The sequence below is a fragment of the Capra hircus genome, chromosome 16 (assembly GCF_001704415.2).
Source record: "Capra hircus breed San Clemente chromosome 16, ASM170441v1, whole genome shotgun sequence".
Lineage (NCBI taxonomy): Eukaryota > Metazoa > Chordata > Mammalia > Artiodactyla > Bovidae > Capra > Capra hircus.
Window position 1 is genome coordinate 49464889 of NC_030823.1, and position 21216 is coordinate 49486104.

At 50.0% G+C, this 21216-nt stretch overlaps 1 protein-coding gene across 7 annotated transcripts in view; it reads left to right on the top strand.

The window, feature by feature from the left end:
* The window catches only part of LOC102188159 (cyclin-dependent kinase 11B), a 40818-nt gene that overhangs the window by 9349 nt on the left and 10253 nt on the right, over window positions 1-21216 (top strand). For 3 of the 7 annotated variants that reach the window (XM_018060501.1, XM_018060502.1, XM_018060504.1), the window contains 9 exons: window positions 96-223; window positions 1857-1977; window positions 2843-2896; window positions 3246-3318; window positions 5949-6094; window positions 14714-14837; window positions 15628-15743; window positions 16902-17029; window positions 18017-18155. In XM_018060501.1, the coding sequence (XP_017915990.1) occupies window positions 96-223; window positions 1857-1977; window positions 2843-2896; window positions 3246-3318; window positions 5949-6094; window positions 14714-14837; window positions 15628-15743; window positions 16902-17029; window positions 18017-18155 (1029 nt within the window). Of the gene's footprint in view, window positions 1-95; window positions 224-1856; window positions 1978-2842; window positions 2897-3245; window positions 3319-5948; window positions 6095-7422; window positions 11208-12125; window positions 12236-14713; window positions 14838-14911; window positions 14959-15627; window positions 15744-16901; window positions 17030-18016; window positions 18156-21216 lie in introns of those variants that run through there. The other 4 variants (XM_018060503.1, XM_005690773.3, XM_018060506.1 and 1 more) reach the window with 4 other exon arrangements.

Genomic DNA, 21216 nt, shown 5'->3' on the forward strand with positions numbered 1-21216 from the left:
GATCCTGGGAGTGGGGAGCAGGGTTGGGGCGGACCCTCCAGGCTGACTCCTGAGGGAGGGAATGTACTGATTCGTGAGGCTTTTGATTGTCTTAGGTTTGCAACAGTGGTGTTGGGTCTAGTCAGCCTGAAAAATGTGGCGGTGTCCTTTGCTGAGACCGTGAAGAGCTCGGCTCCCATCTTCACTGTGATCCTGTCACGGACGGTCCTGGGGGAACACACTGGTGAGCAGCCCCCCACGCCCGGCCTCAGTGCGCCTCTGTGTCCCTCCAAGGTTCAGCAGATGGGACTCAATCACAGATCTCTAAGCTGGCCCGGGGCAGACACTGTCCAGCTGCACACATGTCCCTGACTCTCCTGCCAGCCTGTAGGGGGTAGGGTCCTGGGGGTAGGAGTGCTGCTCAGAGAGGGAGCTGCTGCTGCTGCTAAGTCGCTTCAGTCGTGTCTGACTTTGTGCGACCCCATAGATGGCGGCCCACCAGGCTCCCCCATCCCTGGGATTCGCCAGGCAAGAACACTGGAGTGGGTTGCCATTTCCTTCTCCAATGTGTGAAACTGAAAAGTGAAAGCGAAGTTGCTCAGTCGTGTCTGACCTCTAGCTACCCCAGGAACTACAGCCTTCCAGGCTCCTCCATCCATGGGATTTTCCAGGCAAGAGTCCTGGAGTAGGGTGCCATCGCCTTTTCCGGAGAGGGAGCTGAGTCGGCTTCAATTAGGAAATGGCCAGAAGGTAAAACCAGGCAGCACCCAGCACCCTGGGGAGGAGGTGGTGGGAAGAAGGCACAACTGGGCATCTCGCAGACCGCCCCTGGAGCCAAGCCAGTGTGCAGGTGATGGTAAAGCAGAGTCAGATCAAAGTGTGACCGCAGTTCCTGCAATCCCACACAGCGGGAAACAGCCTGACCACACTGCAGCCTTCACCACACAGAGGGGACTTCAAGGGCCTTGGGAACGTCAGGCCATGGAGAAGACGCTGTCTTGCTGGAACAATTAGGAAATCTTGATAAAATGCAATTGGTTGGGGAGAATGACTGAGGTACCCAGACTTGTGGGGCCAAGGTAGTCCCCAGAGGGATGACACCTGAAGGCACCCCAGCAGAGCAGCCTCATGGGTCCTGGCAACGGGCACAGCCCCAGCAGAGCCCTGAGCCCACCACCGCCCACCGCGCAGGTGTCTGCCTCCTTGGTGGCCTCCCAGCCACAGCCCCACGTGTGGTCCGCGCCCAGCAGACATCTCCTTCCGTGGTGACACTCGAGGCCTCACAGGCCCATGCATTTGCTATGTGGACAGCACTGTCCTGGGCGGGGTAGTGGTCACAGTCTCAGGAGGTTACCAGATTGTCTGAGGGCTGCACTCCTGCTCTGTTTTGCTAAGCATGAGGGCTTGTCCCTTCGTCTGCTTTGAATTTCAAGATAAATGAAATGCCATGTTTGAAATCAAAGTAGAGGCATGGGAGGTGGGGGGACTGGAGGCCCTGTGCCCAGTGACAGAGTTTTCTGTTGTCCAGAAAGGACTTTCCACCTTCCTATCAAGACTGTTGGTTATGAAGGCAGGCGGGCTGGACGCCCTGAGGTGTGGGGCCTCCTTCCTCCTCTAGCCTTCCCTAGAGACCACCCTTCAGCCCCTTTGTTTCACAAGTGAGAGCTTGGGGACTGTGGGGTGGGGTGCAGAAGTCGGGGCTTGGAGCTGGCAACTCTGGTGTGGAGCCCTCTGCCCCACGTGCCTGGCCGGAGTGGGTGACACAGGCATGTGCTGTTTTTTCCCTCCAGCGAGAAGTAAGTGAGCAGAGCACCCCTAGGGGGCAGCTGGGTCCACTGAGGGGCACTGCAGGCCAGCCATGTGTTCTCCCTCTGCAGGGCTACTGGTCAACCTTTCCCTCATCCCGGTCATGGGTGGCCTGGCACTGTGCACTGCCACCGAGATGAGCTTCAACTTCCTGGGGTTCTCAGCCGCCTTGTCCACCAACATCATGGACTGGTGAGTCTGCAGGGTGGGAGCTGGGCACGTGGGGCCTCGTGTCCCACTGCCGGAGTGCGGGCATCAGGCCCGATGGCTGACAGCTGCGTGCAGCCTGCTCCTCACGCGTCGCCATCTCTGAGGGGAGACGGGAGGTGTCTAAGCTTGTGTCATTGCTGGTACTTGAGAGAGACCAGAGAGTTTCTGAGTGGTGCATGAGTAAAACGAGAAACCACCTTTCATTCCCTCTGACACTTGCTGTGTTTCCTTCAGCCTTCTTCTCTGCCCCTCTAGTTCCCGGAAACTCAGCTCAGTCCCAGTTTGTATCTCACCTGTTAACTCCAGCACAGGATGGTCTCAGAGGCCACCTCACTCACCTGCAGATGCTTCAGACCTCCTGGCCACATCCTGCAGGACCCATCCTCTCACGAGTCCTGCCAGGTTTCCCACTGGCCTGCAGTGTCAGCCCTAGATGGGGCGGACCTGTGAGTGTCTTCCGCCAGCCTCACTTTGGTTCAAGTCCCCTTGGCCAGAGCTGGGGGCAGTGTTGGTGGTCTGGAAGCTGTACACTGTCCTGTCTCCTCTCAGCCACCACTGGCCTTCCCAGCCAAGAGTTCTATCCCTGTTTGCCTGGGTCTTCCTGTGCTCATACTGTCTGTCCTGTGGCTGCAGCTGATTTGTGGGAGCTCTGGGTGCCAAGAGGGGTTCTGTGCAGAGCTGGGTAACCCCAGGTATGCCCTCCACCTCCGAGACCTCAGCTTACCCACCTGTGAAAGGGGCAGCTCAGCCTGGCTCATGGATGCCCCACGTGTACCTGTTTCCAGAGGACAAGGCACTTCGAATGAGGTGGCCTCTGAGCTCACATAATCTCTTTTCTTTCTTCTAGTTTGCAGAACGTTTTCTCCAAAAAACTCCTGAGTGGGGACAAATACAGATTCTCGTAAGTGTCACTGCCCCACAGAGACCAGAGCGCCCTGGACCCCAGCCCCAACCCTCCCAGAGAGCCCTGGACCCCAGCCCAACACTCCCAGAGCACCCTGGACCCCAGCCCCAACCCTCCCAGACCTCCCTGTGCCCCAGCCCTGACCCTTCCATTTCCCTGGTGCCTTTAAAAGAACCTTGTTGAAATTGGGGAGAAAAACCTACCTGTTTCCAGTTGCTCTCAGCCAGGGATGCTGTCACTGCCCTGTAGCAGGGGAGAAGTGGGTAGCGAGGCTGGGGGCAGGGCAGGGGAGGCCGGGGTGAGGCTGGAGGGGTTGGGAGGCTCAGACGCCTGCCTTGTCCTGCAGGGCTGCGGAGCTGCAGTTCTACACTAGCACAGCGGCCGTGGCTATGCTCATCCCAGCCTGGATCTTCTTCATGGTGAGTCCCACCATCACAGTCACCTTCAAGGGGGTGAGCCTGGCACTGTGTGGCTGCCATGTGCCTGAGGGGGCCTGACTGATGCAAACCCAAGCAGGTCCGGTGCCCGCAAGGGCCGGGCTGCAGCCCCAGTTCTGGAAACTTTGGCAGAAGGGTGTTAGGCACACTCTTGTGTTGCTTTTTGGCCACACCTCATGGCTTGCAGGATCTTCGTTCCCCAACCCTGGGCACAGCAGTGGAAGAGCTGAGTCCCGACCACAAGGCCAATAGGGAACTCCTGCAGTTGCTCCTTATTTCTTCTTACTTAAAAACATAGTGACGACCGTAGAGTAAGTCACAGGACAGAAACATGTCAAACAGTGGCCTCTCCCCAGCCCCTCGCACGCCCCCTCCTAGTGCAACTGCTCCTTCGGTGTGTCTGTGAGGCCACAGACCTGCTGACGTGTGTCGTGAGTCCCGAAGGAGCACAGGTGTGCCTCTGTGTGGACCTGTCTCCTCAACGCAGTGGCACTGGGCTGTCCAGTCCAAGCTCTGCCCTGACCCACCAGATGTGCTGGTCTGGCCCTGCCACTGCTCTGTACATGCAGCACATAACAGGGAATTCCGTGTGTCATGTCTTAAGTGGGTGAGGATTTTCCTCTGGGTTTTGTTCTTGGATTGGAATGGTTGAGTAAAAGAACATTCACATCTAAACTTATTTTATTATTATAAAATACTATCAAATTTACCATTCTAGCGATTTTCCAGCGTACCTCAGGTACGTTATTCACATCGTTGTGTGACCATCACCCCAATTTTTTCATCGTCTCAAACTGAAGCTCTGACCCATTAAATGCTAACTCCTCACACCACCCCACCCCACTGGGTGGAGGGGGCAAGACTTACTCCACCCCCAGGAGTTCCAGCTGGGCCTGAGAGTTAAACTGACTTAGATCAACAGGAGACAAGGACATAAGTTCATATAATACGAGCTTCATGTGATGCCGAAGCAAATGAAGCCCCCAAACATGTGGCAGAACCTCAGTGCTTCCACGTCAGGGTGAATGAGGCGGTGATTGTGGGCAAGTGACTGAGACACTGGGGCGGCTGAAGGGGGACGAAGGGGATGATGACAAGGCCCCTGAATCCCCTCTCCTCCTGGTTGGGGGGAAGGGGCAGCTCCCATGTGGGGTTTGTCTCCTGCTTCTGGGAAGGAAAAGAGAGGTCAGAGCACCCTTCTGGCACCTGCTGTTTTCTCAGTGCTTTCAGTTCAAAAATAATCCTTATGCCAAAGAGACATACGTTGGGGGAGGGGTTCTGAATTTTGTTACCCTCTCCCCCCACCCCCGGTTCCCACCCTCCTACCTTGTGTCTCTGTGACTCTGACTCCTCCAGGGACCTCATAGAAGTGGAATCACATAAGATTTGTCCTCTTGCATGTAGTTCATTTCACTCAGCTTCATGTCATAAGGTCCATCCACGATGGAGCAGGTGTCAGGACCTCTTCCCTGTTTAAGGCTGAATAGATGTATGGCGGAGAAGGCAATGGCAACCCACTCCAGTACTCTTGCCTGGAAAATCCCATGGACGGAGGAGCCTGGTAGGCTTCAGTCCATGGGGTCTCGAAGAGTCGGACACAACTGAGCGACTTCACTTTCACTTTTCACTTTCATGCATTGGAGAAGGAGATGGCAACCCACTCCAGTGTTCTTGCCTAGAGAATCCCAGGGACGGGGGAGCCTGATGGGCTGCCGTCTCTGGGGTCGCACAAAGTTGGACACCACTGAAGCGACTTAGCGGCAGCAGCAGCAGCAGATGTATGGCTGGACCACATTTTGTTTACCAGTCTTCCAATGATGGACATTTGGGTTGCTTCCACTTTTAGGCTGTTGTGAGTAATATTGTCCTGAATGTGTGTAAGTACTTTTCAAGACCCTGCTGTCAGTTCTTCAGGGTACAGACCACAAGTGGAGTCCTGGATCACATGGCAGTTCTGTGTGTAATTTTTTGAGGGTTGACTAGTCTGTTTTCCCACAGCAGTCGCACCATTTTGCATTCCTACCTACAGTGCTCAGGGTCCAACTGCCCCTATCCTCACCAGTGCTTGTTATTTTCTGGTTTTTGTTTTTTAATGGTAGCCATCCCGATGAGTGGGAGCTGGTACCTCATTGTAGTTTTTTCCCCCGAGGCATTCTTTGTATCTGTTTGTTTTGGCTGCACTGGGTCTTCACTACTATGCTTGGGCATCTCACTGTGGTGGCTTCTCTGGTTGTGGAGCACGGCCCTGGAGTGCGGGCTCAGCTGTGGCACACGGGCATGGTCGCGATGTGGCATGTGGGATCTCCGTTCCCTGGCTGGGACGGATCCCGCGTCCCATGCATTGGTAGGTAAATTCTAAACCACTGGACCACCAGGGAAGCCCCCTTGGTGTAGTTTTGATTTGTTCTTCCCTGATGGTCAGTGATGTTTGGCATCTTGTCACATGCTTAGAGGCTGTGTGTGTTTCGTGTGTAAAGTTTTGATCATTGCCGTCCACGTGCCGCCCCAGAGTCCTCTGCAGTGTCATGCCCTTTACCCAGACCCCTGGGCACAGGTGCCACCAGAGTTCCCCCAGGGTCCATGCAGCAGGCGTCCCTCTGGTTCTGGTGCAGGACCTGCCGGTGATCGGGAGGAGCGGGAGGAGCTTCCGCTACAGCCAGGACGTGGTGCTGCTGCTGCTGGCTGACGGCGTGCTGTTCCACCTGCAGAGCGTCACGGCCTACGCCCTCATGGGAAGGATCTCCCCTGTGACCTTCAGGTAAGGACAGGAGATTAGGTGCATTCGGGTCACATGCAGAGGGGAATGCTTGCCATCTGACGTTTTTATCAGAGGGCTCTGTGATTGTGGGTCACAAGTGTAGTGATTGCTGCGCCCAGGGGTCGTAATTACTTGGCCATTCTGTATTGGTGCCATTTGAAACATGAATAGGAAAGTCTGTGAAATGGATTTTTAGGGGGATCCCCACTGGGAATCTGCACAGAAGAGAGTTCCTTTCAGTGTTGTGAGGTACTTCTCCCCAGAACAGCACTGTCCAGGGAATCTCCTGGGATGATGGAGGGTGGGAGCCCCTGGCCGTGTATGGATTTTGAGTATATGGAACTGGCAGAGTGCTGAGGAGTTGAAGTCTGTTTTTCGGACTTTTATCAGTTCACACTCAGCAGCCCCACGTGGCCACTGAGTCCCTGCTGGGAACTCAGCACCAAGCTTGGGTCTCATGAGCTTCTTCCCTAACTAGACAGCCTTAGTACTGATTTGACACCAGACAGATTTTGGTAACAGAAAGGAAGGAGCCCAGGTCGCCAGCAAGCCTGAAAACCCACCCAGTGATTGTCCTTGAATTTGGCTGTCATGTTGTTGTGGAAACTTTTTAGCTGCCCTTTGTCCTTTAACTTCAGAACAGTCACGGGAGAGCAGGACTGTCCGCATTACTGAGGGCCTCAGGGGCCTCGTGCTGCTCTCAGACCTGGCAGCCTCTTCCCACATCCTGGGGGAGGGGCCTACAGGGCTCTCAGGGCTGTCTGAGTGCCATGTCCCCTGACGCTCACATTGTCAGTATGTTTTATGAGTCTGTTTCCTGTACGACAACAGTAATTATTTCCAAATATCCCTGAAACTTTGCTTTTCAGGGTTTGTTAGTGACGGTCCATATAAAGACAGGAAACTGGTTCTTTTTAAGGGAAATCACTTATGGCAGAAAAATACAAAAGTTAACTTTAAATCATCCATAATGGCAGCCCAGGAAACAAATCCTTGTGGTCGTTGCATCCTCACGAGGTCCCAGCAGTGAGCAAGCAGCATGCTGTCACTCCCAGACAGCTTTCCTAAGGGAACACTTTCCACTCTGTGGCGAGTAGGCTGCAGCGTTGGGGGTGAAAGGTCGTAATGCCTACAGTTGACTTAGAAATATTTCCATCAAAGAAAGGACACATCAAAGTAAGGCACAAGGCTGAGCCTGAAGATGCCACCCAGCTCTGTTGTCCCTCTTCTCTGTGATCTCTATTCTAGTAGGTAGGACCCCAACACAAAGGGGGGTTAGTGGAGTCACCACACCTATGGCCCCTGCTCACCTTCCTGCTCTCCTGCAGCGTTGCCAGCACTGTAAAGCATGCCCTGTCCATCTGGCTCAGCGTCATCGTTTTCGGTAACAAAGTCACCAGCCTGTCGGCTGTGGGCACCGTGCTGGTCACAGCTGGCGTCCTACTCTACAATAAGGCCAAGCAACAACAGCGCGAGGCCATGCAGAGCCTGGCCTCGGCCACCACCCAGCCCCCGGATGGCAGCTCCGAGCTGCTGCTCCCCCAGGACCCCCGGCCACACCACTGAGTCCCAAAGCCATGGGGGCACCACACCACACCCTCTTCGCTGACAGGGGAACCCCTTTGCCTCTCCCTCCCCGTGGACAATGGGTGTGGGACCACCTGGCTCTATGGGTCACAGTCATTGTGGGAGGCAAGGTGGGCAGCCTTTCCAGCTTTTTTCTGGGGCTGTCAGAACTGGCAGGAACTTGAATTTGGTTGGAGAACACAGCTGCCACTGAGCCACGGCTGAGCCCCCTGACAACCTCTGGCAGCCTCTGCGCACCCCAGCAGCCGGGCCAGGCCCCAACTCCTCTGTGAATGATGACCACTTGGGACAGCTATGAAGCTGGAGCTGTGTCCAGGTGCCAGTGGGCACCCCCTCACTTGGAGCCAGTGTGGGGAACCGGCTCCAGCATGTCAGCCATCAGCAGCTGCTGGAGTCCACCCTGCTCCTTGGCCACTGGGGGCTCTGCTGGGCTTGGCAGAGTGGCACGGGACAGAGGGGTAAGAACCTGGGGTTCCCTGCTCCTGAGGACAGGGCGTCTATCTCCTCTACCCAAGGCGGAGCTGTTGCATCACTACTACTTAGGGAAGGTGGGCTGCCCCTCCCCGCATCTGCTATGCTGAGCCTCCCACCTCCAGAGTGTCCTGTCCCTTGTGGGCAGCCAGGTTGCCCCCCCTGACACACCGAGACCCAGATGTGGTTTCTGGCCTGAAAGCTGCAGGTAGATGACCACAAGGCAGGGAGGGCGTGTGTCCCTTCTGTTCCCGTACTCGTAGGTTAGAGGCAGGCTCTTCTAAAGGGGCTCCGGGAGCCCTGTTTCCGCCCAGCCAGTCTGGAGCCTCCTGGTCTCATTGACAAGGGTGTTAGGATTTCCCCCTCGTGAATGATGAGCAGGACAAATGTGGAGTGTTTACACTTTTGTTATGCTGCATGTTAAATGACAGTGTAAGTTTTAAAAGGAAACACAGGTACAGATGGCTTCTGAAATGCATGGAGTGTGCTGGGTAAACCAGTCAGACCCATGGCCCAGCCTGGCCCTCCTCCCACAGGGCAGCCAGCCAGCCAGCCAGGTGTTTGAGGCTCCACCTCTCTCTTTACTCCTCGCTCCACATCCTGTTGGAACTTCTGGTCAGGGTGGAGCCCCTCTCCCACATACCAGACCTGAGCTCTGGGACTTGTCAGGCATAGCCCAACTCAGGGGCCGCGGGCTGGCCACCTGCCCGTCTCTAGCCGGCCTGTGGGATGGAGCGATCCGAGGGCACAAGTGGCCCACGAGTCTTGGGAACAATCCCTGCTGTCCAGGCCCTGGCGCCTTAATTGCTTCTCTGGTTTTCTGGTTGGCTTCTCAACTGGAAAATATAAACCAGCCCTTCCTGGAGAGCAAGTCTCTTGGAAACAAAGAGCAATAAGTGCGTCTCATTAAGTTCTGCCAACTTTGAAAGTCTGTCCTAATGAGGGGTTAAAAATGGGGCCTTTTAACTACAAACAACCTTTTATGAAGCTGACCTTGTTGCTCAGAGATCGGCAGGTCATGCGCAGCTTCCCCCACAGGGTAGCAGGCTTCTTTCCCAGGTTTCCCCTCTTTCCTCTGCTTACCCCTAAACAAAGCTAAAGAGGATGCCAGGGCAGTGGTTGGGGCAGCACATTGCTCTGTGAGGACCAGAGGGAAAGCACCACTTCTGGGGGGCTCTTGCCTCTGCCTTCAGACTGGGGCCACAACACCTGCAGCTGCTGGCGAGACATGAAGAAGGGGAGCATGTGTGTCGCCAGCTGGAGACTGTCATCTGAGAGTGATCAGGTGCCAGCTGCTTGTGTCTGAGTGTTGTTAGGGGGCTGTTGATTTTCCAGATTTGGGGACCAGAAAGATTTTCCTCAATTATTAGTAAATGAGGCAGTTTCTAGCAAAGCTGCTTTAGGGGCATCTCCTCATCCCCAGCAGGGAGTCCGGGGCCTGGCACCCACAGGACACATGCTGTGGCTGCATTCCGTCCATTGACTCTGCCCCAAGTCGTCCACATGGTGGGCGTTTCTGGGAGGAGACTCAAACCCCACAGCCTGCGTGGGCGTTTGCTTAATAACTGTACAGACATGTTTTTAAATTAACTTTGTCGAGTAGTTTTCTAATATGTTCCTTTCACTGAACCGTCACAGGCCAGCTTGTACCAACGCCAACACTAGGTCCATTTCCTCTGGGTCCGTGGTCGTTGTCCATGTCTTTGTAAACAAACTCGTGAACCAGGCTTCCAACTCTGGTCATCTGCTTGCTTATGTCAATACTTAAAGATCTCTGGCTTTCAAGGAAATTTCCACTGTTGAGTGGCATGAAAGGCTTTTAAAAAAAAAAAAAAAATTCTGATAGTCATAACTTCCTGCATATTAGCATTAAAATCATCTGCCTTGGAAAGCTGAGAGTACACTTGCATAATCCAAAATGTGTCTTTAATTTGTAAATCACACAATAAAAAAGTGCCGCACAAAGAGTAAGCCACGTGGAACCGCACTACCCGCAGGCCCTTGATATACTTGCCCCAAACCGAGGGACTTTGCCTCCCGTGTGGCACTGACTGTCCTGTGGATGGTCATTTATAGACAGGTCAGCAGAGACCACAAAAACGCAACATGACTTTTTACATCTGTCCAGGGGATGTGCTTCCTGAGGCCTGGAAGTATTTTCACTATTTACCTAGGTTGGAAAAATTAAACAAGGATGCTATTACAGGTAGAAACCCTCTTCTGTTTGCCTGTGACCAATGTTGTAGTAAGGGCTCTGTTCTTTTCCAGAATACGTTCATGCCCTGGTTGGGACCTTTTCATTTTCCTAGCTTATAATAAGAACGCTCCTGCTTCCCTGATGAGTTGGCCTGTTTCTCCTGAAGAGCAAAGAGCAGCCAGGTGGTTGTGCCGACCATCACTTGGCTTGCTCACCCTGATGCTCTGGATATAAAACCTTCCAGTTTTCTCTCTCTGTAGTATTTCCTCCTCTTCTCCGGAGAGCTTGGATGCTGCCATTGCATACTTGTCTAGATGTCCAGACTGACTTGGGAATTGTTCTAATTGGCATAGTCTTTTTTTTCCTCACTTTTAACTTGAGGGAAACTGGCATTCAGTTGATGTGCTGTTTCTAGACTGTAGATGTGTGAGTTGAGTCTGAACCCACCCAGGGGGTATTGTGGACCCACCATTGCAGAGGGTCACAGTGAGGGTGACTGTCCCATACTGAAAAACTTGAAAATTATATGAATAAACTGCCTATATCAGAACCAAATTATACTTGCTTTACACCCCCCCCCCCAAAAAAAAACCTGTGGAGAACTAAAAGTACATTACTCAAAATTTTAGTGTTTTTATTTCACCTATTCCAGTATTTATGCAATTAGATAAATTTTTCCTAGAAAAATGGTGGTTACATAATTTAGTGAGTCACTGTGTATTCTGCTATGGTAATACATCAATGCTGTATAACTAATCCTGTGGATGCCTACTGGTTGCTTTGTCCAAATTAAGCTACCATGGTAGCAACTGTCTAGGACTCTTGTTCTGGAAAAGTAAAATAAATGTTCAGTGTGTACTTTGTTTTCTCCTTTGTGTAAGACTCAAGTGTTTGGGCTACTGAAATGAACATGGGTGGGTTCTTACTGCCTTCATCTGTTTTTTTGAAGGTTTTTCCTGTCACCAAAAACTCAGGAAGCAAAATAAGAGCTTGGGCACAGAAAAAATATTTCTTTCCAGGAAGAGAAAGAATTTCATTTCCATAACCCTCTTTGGGCCCTAATTTCTTGTCACATTTTTCTACATTTTCCATTTCTGGCCAGGTAGTAAACTGGAGGTGGCGTTAAGTGGTAAAGAATTCGCTTCCCAAAGCAGGAAATGCAAGAGAGGAAGGTTCAGTCACTGGGTTGGGAAGATCCCCAGAAGGAAGAAATTGCAACTCACTCCAGTATTCTTGCCTGGAAAATTCCATGAACAGAGGAACCCGGTGAGCTACAGTCCATGGGGTCGCACAGAGTCGGACACGACTGAGTGCACACACTTCAAGTGAATGATACTTGTTTACCGTTCTCTTCCTGATATTCACGATGTCGCATTACCATTTTTCTGGGACCACAAAGGTTCTAAGAATAATTTGCTTGAACTTCAGCAGGTTTAAGGCCGAACCTCAGGATTCAACGTCTTTAAAAACCTTCGCAGGCGAGCCTGAGTAAGCACTAAGTTTGTCATCCCTGGCCTTCGCACGGCTTAAAATCCTGCGGTAACCGCTCTCCACGCCCCGCTCCGTAAGCAAGATTCGTCTCCTTTTAGGAAGATTCAGGATCTTGCCCCAGGGTCACGGGAGCGGGGAGAGGGGACACAGTCACGACCACCCAACCAGGCTGGTCCAGACACCTGCCGGCTCCGAACCTCCGCCCCTAGAGTTGTCACCAGCCTGCGCCAAGGCCGGAAGTGACGCACAGCGCCACTCTGTTCAGGGCGGGAGTCGGCGGCGGGGACGCGTCTTAGCTAGTCATCAGCCCGGCGCCGACGCAGGAAGTGACGACATTCCTGTCGCGCGCCGGGCGCTGTTTCTTCTCAGGCTCCGGGACCGGCGGTGGCGCAGGGGTAAGTGGAGCCTGGCCGGGCCGGGCAGGGGCCACGGCGCGACCAGCTCACTCGATCTCTCCGGTCCCGGCGGGCCTCGGGCGCGTGGACCGGGCTGGGCTACACTCCTCGCCTCCCCGGCCCATCTCGCCCTGCGCGGAACTCCGAGTCGAGGAGGCGGCGGGCCCAGGCGTTCCCCGAGCTAACTCCAGCCCGGCCGAACCCCGGGTTAGCACAACTGAAACTCCAAAACCGGGACCCGCTGCCTGGTTTGCGAGCGCGCCTTTCGAGTCCTTCACTCCAGACTTCCCTTAATCTTGTGATGGGGCTGCCGCCTTCAAATGGGCCAGTGGCCCAAGCGGCCCAGGTGGTCTTTCAAATAAATCCTCCTGACGGCGAGAACAGTTCTTGGTGAATGCCTGGTGCCTAACTACGAGCATTACCTGGGAGATCTCACTTAATCCTCTGTAATACCGTCACACAGGTGGTTTTCTTACCGTTTACAGAATGGTAAACTGAGGTGAAGTAACTTGCTCTAGACCGTACAGGAATGACAGAAAAGAGGTTGGAATGCAAGCAGTCGCTTTCCGCGAGCCATCACCCTTTTTCTGAAACCTTTCCACCCCCCACCCCTCCCCCCCGTATTTTCAATTGTTAAAAATCAGAGTGTAGTTGATTTACAATGTTGTAAATGTTCCTGCTGTACAGCAAAGTGATTCAGTTATATATACATATATATATATATAGACACACACGCATGTTTTTAATATTCTTTTCCATTATGACTTATCACAAGGAATTGAAATTAGTTCCCTGTGCTGTACAGTTGGATTTGGCCCGTTATCCATCGTATTTATACTAGTTTGCATCTGCTAATCCCGAAGTCCCACTCCATCTCATTTCCATCCCTTCCCCCTTGGTAGTCCCCAGTCTGTTGTATATGTCTGTGAATCTGTTTCTGTTTCATAGATAAATTCACTTGTGTCCTATGTTTGAGTCCGCATGTAAATGATATCATAAAGTATTTGTCTTTCTGACTGCACTTAGTATGATAATCTCTAGGTCCATCTACGTTGCTGCAAATGGCATTTCATTTTTTTTTTAATGGCTAAGTGGTATTCCTGTATGTGTGTGTGTGTGTGTGTGTGTGTGTGTGTGTGGCATATATAGGTATATATAGCACATCTTTTTTATCCAGTTATCTGTCAGTACACATTTAGATTGTTTCCGTGTCTTGGCTATTGCGAATAGTGCTGCTGTGAACATAGAAGGCATGTGTATAACTTTCTTAATTATAGTTTTGTCTGGATATATGCTCAGGAGTGGGATTACTGGGTCATAGGGTAGCTCTGTTTTTAGTTTTCTGAGGAGCTTCCATACTGTTCTCCATAGTGGCTGCAGAAATTTACATTCCCACCAACAGTGTAGGAGGGTTCCCTTTTCTCCACACCCTCTCCAGCATTTGTTATTTGTTGTTGTTCAGTCACTCAGTCATGTCTGACTCTTTGTGACCCTGTGGACAGACATGCCAGACTTCCCTGTCCTTCACGATCTCCCAGAGCTTACTCAAACTCATGTCCATTGAGTCGGTGATGCCATCCAACCATCTCATCCCGTCATCCCCTTCTCCTCCTGCCTTCAATCTTGCCCAGCATCAGTCTTTTCCAATGAGTCGACTCTTTGCCATTAACAATTTTCAAAATAAATGAACCAATAATGATGACCATCCTGACCAGTGTGAGGTGATACCTCATTATGTTTTTGATTTACATTTCTGTGATAATTAGTGGTGTTGAGCATCTCTGCATGTGCGTATTGGTCATTTGTATTTCTTCTTTGGAGAAATGTCTGTTCAGGTCTTCACTCCATTTTTTGATGGAGTTTTTTGGTTTTTGTTATTGAGTTGTGTGAGCTGTGTGTACATTTTGGAAATTAAACCCTTGTCAGTCACATTGTTTGCAGATATTTTCTCCCAGCCCATAGGTTGTCTTTTCGTTTTGTTCATCATTTTCTCTCTGTGTAAAAGCTTGTAAGTTTGATTAGGTCCCATTTGTTTAGTTTGCTTTTATTTCTGTTGCCTTGGAGACTTACTAAGGAAACATTGGTACAGTTTGTGTCAGATATTGTTTTGCCTATGACATCTTCCAGGAGTTTTAGAATGTCATGTCTTATGTTTAAGTCTTTAAGCCATTTTGAGTTTATTTTTGTGTATGGTACAAGAATGTGTTTGAATTTCATTGATTTATATTCAGCTGTCTAACTTTCCCAGCACCACTTGCTGAAGAGATTGTCTTTTCTCCATGGTATATTCTTGCCTCCTTTGTTGAAGATTAATTGACCATAGGTGTGTGGGTTTATTTCTGGCATAGCTCATCCCTCTTAACAAAGATTTCTACTGAAGCGCTCAAAAGTGGTGAGGCAGAAGTGTTCAGGAACAGCATAGCATCAAAGCATATCTTGCTGTGTCCTGACGCAGTTTGAATTCTTGTCTTTTTGCAGTGTTTTAACTCAAATGGGTGATGAAAAGGACTCTTGGAAAGTGAAAACTTTAGATGAAATTCTCCAGGAAAAGAAACGACGGAAGGAACAAGAGGAGAAAGCAGAGATAAAACGCTTAAAAAATGTAAGCTATGTTTTTTAAGTAAGTGTTTTTATTTTAAAGGAGATTTAATTTCTTTGCCCTCATTTTTCCATTAGAACAACGCTTCTTCGGTGAAGTTCTTTTGTACTTCCAAATGTCTCAGGTGAGCCCAAAATCTTCTAAAAATTAACAAAAACATTCAGATGCTCAGTTTACTTTGGAGACAGATTGATAACTTACTAAAAATCTGCATATAGATGACCACAGCTAGATGGAAAACAAAGTGTTTTGAACCTAAAATCATTAGTGCAGTTGAACTAATTTTCCTCATTTCATCATTATATTCATGATACCATTTCCAAGTATTTTTTACTATAGTAGAAAATTGCCTTGAAATTAATGTTTTACACCTTTTGTGGTTTGCCTAATAACATAGGAAAAGTTTAGTAATTTAATGAGGAGCATTGAAAGAAGTACCTCTTCTTTAAGATTAGCAACAGACTTTTCTTAAATATTTATGAGATATTGCAAATTATTTAGTGTATGAAGTATGCTTTAAGGCTCAGTTTTGGCTCATATAAACAACTAACATACTTGGCATAGAGTCTAATGTCCCTTTACATATATGCTGGTTTTAATTTCTCAGGTTCTGGTTTACAGAGTTATTTGTAATTCTGATGTCATGGGATTTGAATGAAAGTTTTTTAGATTTTATCACATTGGTCATATGAAAAAGTGTGTATGAAAATTGGTTTCGGGTTGTTGGCAAGGTTTGCGTCTTATTAAAAATAGGCTTATCTGTAAGGAAAAGTACTCTCTCCTTGCTTCTTAGTCTGATGACCGGGATTCCAAGCGGGATTCCCTTGAGGAGGGGGAGCTGAGGGACCACCGCATGGAGATAACAATAAGAAACTCGCCATACAGAAGAGAAGACTCCATGGAAGACAGGTGAGCAGGGTGTGGCCCCGAGGAGCTCACAGGCTGCCGGTGCACTCACATCTGGCTGTGTGTGACCCTGGCTGGCCCTTCTCAGTGTGATTTTGTACGTTGGAGGTCACGACCTCCATGGAAATGAGCCTTGTGTGGTGTCAGGTACCAACTGCCCGCTCTGCTTAGGAGAAGTGTGAGTGTGTATTCCTTTCTTTGTGATTGCTCTTCAGTGAAGTCAGCACAACTCACATAGTACATTTAAGGAATTGGATGTTTGTGATGATTTCTATAAGTACTGTCTAAAATTATCTACAAATAAACCAGAGCTGCTGCTGAAAGATACGTGAGCGAGGCCTAGGAGAAACATAAGCAGTCCTGCCAAAGCTGTACCTCTGACATTTCTTCCTATGCTGTGGCTTCTCCTCACTTTTTTTTCCCTTCATGTCCATCATCAAACAGTCAAAAACACTATAACCAGAAATTAAGGCAAAAAGGCATAGACTGTGCATTCTCCCAAGGTTTTGGTTTTATACTCAGTTGGGAATATGAAATGACCTTTTGAGGTCATTAAGTTTGACTAAAATTATGGGACCTTCTTTTGTAACAGCTTTTTAAAGTAAGAGACTGCACAGATTTAATGTATGCAGTTTGATAAGTTGTTATACACAATCAAGATAATTAACACTGCATGTCTGTCACACCCTAGAGTTTCCTCAGAGAGCATTTTTGATCCGTATAGCACACTGATTTCCACTGTACTTTCCATCTGAATCTCTATTTAATACACAGTTTGGGCTTAAGTTTCATAATCGTTGTTGTTAAAGTCAATAAGTATGTCTGGGTCTTTTGCGACCCCAACGGACTGTAACCCACCTGGCTCCTCTGTCCTTGAGATTTCTCAGGCAAGAATACTGGAGTGGGTTGTCATTTTCTTCTCCAGGGGATCTTCCCTACCCAAGGATAGAACACATGTCTCCTACATTGGCAGGTGCATTCTTTACGGCTAAGCCACCCCGGAAGCCTAAGTGTCATAATGAGCACAGTCTTTGAGCTGACGGTTGAGGCTCTCCTTTATGTTCTGAACCCTTCCTTTCCCTGGGTTGGGGAGACTCCCTGATGCCCTGGTGCTCCCTACTTCCCTCTCAGGTGACATAATGCCATGGTGTCTCATTGCAGAGGAGAGGAAGATGATTCTTTGGCTATCAAACCACCCCAGCAGATGTCTCGGAAGGAAAAGGCACATCACAGGAAAGACGAAAAGAGAAAAGAGAAACGTAGGCATCGCAGTCACTCAGCAGAAGGGGGTACAGAGCATTTGTTTCATTTTGTGTTGTGTTCAGATACGATCTCCTTCCTATTTCATGATCTGCTACGTTCTTCAGAGCACAGCTAAGATAGAAGAGAATAAAATTTTAGCTAAAAGTATAAATTTATTATATATCATTCTGAATAGATACTTCATTTTCCTTCTGGTGTGTTTCCCATCACTGCTTTGTTCTGGGGAAGCTGGTCTGTCTATAAAATTATTGTCTTAATTCAGCGTGGGAAGGCCACTCTACAGTGCTCAATTGCTTTTAAGAAACATGCTTGATAAAGTCCAAGTAGTGGGTTTGCTGTCACACCAGTATCGAGAACTTCTTAGGGGTGTTGGGAAACTGAACCTGGGCCTGATGTAAATCTTGTTAAACGCAGTTGGCTAATGTGGTTTATAATGTGATGCAGAAACTAAAAGGAGTTAAGCTTTGTCCTGTGTTCTTTACAAAGGATGACTTTTTTAAAATCATGAGACTAATGTAGCCTAATCACAGTTTATTTAATACAGAAAATTAAGAAGAGAAGATAGAGATCACAGTTCTGTTCAGTGATAATCACATTATTTTTGTTTTTTTCTTAACTTCTGGCTTACTGTGTAGAGTTTGTCTTCATCTTTTTTTAAAAAAAACAAAAGTCATGGTTGTTTCTCCAAGTCTTTTTTTTTTTGGCTGCACTGGGTCTTCATTGCTACTCAGGCTTTCTCTAGTCGCAGCAAGCAGGGGCTTCTCTTGTTGCAGAGCATAGGCTCTAGGACACACAGGCTTCAGTCGTTGAGGCACATGGGCTTGATTGCTCCACAGCATGTGGGATCTTCCTGGACTGGGGATCGAACCCTTGTCCCCTGCATTGGTAGGCAGATCTTTAACCACTGCTCCACCAGGGAAGTCACTGATGAGATATTTTTTCTTTTTTTCACTGGGTATTGTTGAGTTTTGGAGGTTAAGTCTCCTCTCACAACACATGCTGTTTGCCCATAGGGAAGCACGCCAGAGTGAAAGAGAAGGAGCGGGAGCACGAGCGCCGGAAGCGGCACCGGGAGGAGCAGGACAAGGCTCGGAGGGAGTGGGAGCGGCAGAAGCGGAGGGAGCTGGCCCGGGAGCACTCGCGCAGGGAGAGGTGGGTGCCCTGATGGCAGCAGAGAGGGCACGCAGGTCACACAGACGGGGACCGGGCAGGGAGCGGCCCAGAGGCTTGTCCTGAAGGAAGTGAGGGCTCCCTGCATGTGGGGCTGCCTGTGTGAGGTGACGGAAGTTGACGGGAAACAAAAACCTGGGCACCAAGGCTGCTCAGGTGCCCAGGAGCCCGGCTGAGCGGGTGAGAGAATGTGGTCCTGACTCAAGGCAGAGTCCCCGACTCAGCTTCTGAGGTGGTCCTTCAGGGAGGGATGCTGCTGGAGGGAGCTGGGGGTCTAGGAGGAGCTGAGAGGTGAAGAGTGAAGGTTTGCAACAGCGGGGGAAAGGAGACTAGGGAGGGGTGGCGGCCATTAGGAGGTGGGGGCCTGTCTACATCCTGAGGCGAAGTCCGTGTGGGGGTGGTGAGGGACGAGCCTGGGGCGAGGCGGGCTAGGCCGCTGTCCCATCCCAGTGGAGCGTCCTAGAGGCAGCCCGTCCCTGCGTGTGCACCTGCAGCACAGTGAGGAGGGGCTTCGCTTCGAGTGACTTGCCACCTCCTTGGTCGGTGGGCATGTGCCAGGCGCCTGCTCTGTTCTAGGGACCTTGTCCAGGAAGACTGACCGACAAGGCATATTGCTTAGAGTTCTCAGGGGTTACAACAGAAATAGACTCAGGTTCTTCCAAACAAACAAACAAACAAAGACAAACCCCAAAGGCCCTGAAATGGCCAGGAGCTAGGACACCAGCCTCTGGTGCTTTTATCTCCAGGGGCCTCTCTGTGGGCTTAGAGTCCCAGAGGAGTGTCTGTTAAACCAGGTCTGCCCTCCATGGCCTAGGCGTGACCCCTAGGCTACCTCTGTGTCTTGTGGTCATTTCCAGGGAGAGCTTGGGAGCTGGGCTGCTGTACAGGAGGGGAGTAGTAGGGTGGAAGGGGTGGACATTCCCAGCAGCTGGGGCCCCACAAAGGGCAGGGAAGGCAGGTGTGAGAAGGGTCTATGTTTGCAGGCCCTGTGCTCCGTCCAATGTGGTGTGGGCACACAGCTATGCAGACACAGTAGTGACCCCAAGGAATCCATGCTTGAAAATAAAGAGAAGCACATGGAACAGTGCAGCAGTGGCCACACTGTACAAGGCGACACGAGCTCATGGGGTTAGCCTCACTGTCACTGAATGGCAGCAACTGGGAGGAAAGGTTGGAAGGCATGGTTGCTGCAGGACATTGTCCAGAGTGTCCAGTGTTCAACAGCGCGCTCTCAGACAAATAAGGTTTAACGCTTTCTAAGGAAGAAAAACATAGAAACAGTGTGTTGCAGACTTGGCAAAGACCTAGAAGCATGGAGCTTGAAGATGGACATCGTGCCTCTAATGACAGCGAGGAAAAGGTTGAAGAAAAGCTGAGGGAGCCTCCAGAACTGAGGGACAGCGTCTACGGGACCAGCATTGCACAGCGGTAGTCCTGGAAGGAAGGGGGAACAGCTGAAAATGTCCTAAATCTGATGAAAAATATTTATCTACATATCAGAGAAGCTCAGTGAACCCTGAATAGGATAAGTACAAAGTAACAGTTGCACCAGGAAAACCAATGAGAAATTGGGGAAGGGCAGGAATGCTGGTAGCCCAGAATTCTGTGTCCATCACAGCCTGCCTCACAAGTGAGGGGCAAGTGAGCAGAGGCTCTCTGCCAGCAACGTGGGCCTTCTGGGAAATGCTTAAGAACAACCTTCAAGCTGAGCAGAAATGACACCAGAAGAAAAGGCCAGCCCTGGGTGTGAATTGCAGGTTGGGACAAAAGCTCCTGTAAACATGCTGCTTCGCCTATCTTGTCTGAATTACTACAAGAGACACAGGATTGCATAAAACAATGATTAAAACACTGTGTGGTCAAGTAGCCATAATGTGTGTAAACTGCAGGAGGAAACAGGAGTAGGGTCTGTATGTGAACAAGATCTGCATTTCGTGGAGCCTAATCTCTTAAGATGCACACTGCGATCTCTAGAGCAACTTCTAAAAAATAGTAAATAGAGGAATTAAAATGGTTTGCTAAAAATCCTCATTTAAACCCCAAACGGGTAACTGCCTGGTAGTCCAGTGATTAGGACTCCCTCTTCTGCCACAGGAGGCCTGGTTTTGATCCCCAGTTGGGAAATTAAGATCGCATGCCTCATGGTGCAGCCAAAAAAGAACCCATCCCAACTGGGAGAAACAGAGAAACCAAAAAACAAGACAAAAGAAAGTAGGGGTACAGGGGGCAGCACCAGCTGTATCCATAGTTCCATTCAGTGTGAGATGGTCTCTGCACCAAACATGGGAGAGCCTGTCAGACAGAAAAGCAAGATCCAGCTGTGTGCCGTGTCAGAGGGACATCTTAGAGTTGGAGACAAAAGTAGGTTGAAAGTAAAGGAGGAGGACTTTGTTGGAGGTCCAGTGGGTAGGATTCCATGCTTCCAATGCAAGGGGCACAGGTTCGATCCCTGGTCATGGAACTAGGATCCCACACCCCATGTGGCAGCCAGAAAATGAAATGATGGGAAAGGATGGCCCATGCACACACCAACGGGAAAAGGGCCTGAGCGGCTACACTGATGTCAGACAAAATGGATGTTACCAGAGACACTGAAGGTAGAGACCCTCATGACGGCATAAATGCAGAGCAGGAAGATGCGACCAGGATAAATGTTTTGGCACCTGGCGTTGGATCCCAACCTGACACAACTGAAGGGAGTACTAGTCCACTGACTCGGGGTGGAAGCACTGGGGTCCCACGCCAGTCATCAGTAGTAAAGCTGGAGAAAATCAGCAAGGATGTAGACAATTTGGAAGATGCTACCAGCCAAACATCATGACAGGTGGGCACAGCAATGCAGTGGCAGGACACACGTCGTCTGAAAGCGTCTGGGATGTGTTTCCACAAAACTCCAAGCTGTGTAAGGAGTCTCAAAAGAATTGAGGCTGAACAAAGTATGCCCTCTTATCACAGAAGAGTTCAATTAAAGTTAGCAACAGAAAGAAACTGGACCAGGTGGGGTATCCTCAGATGTTTGAAATCCAACAACCCATTTCTGAAA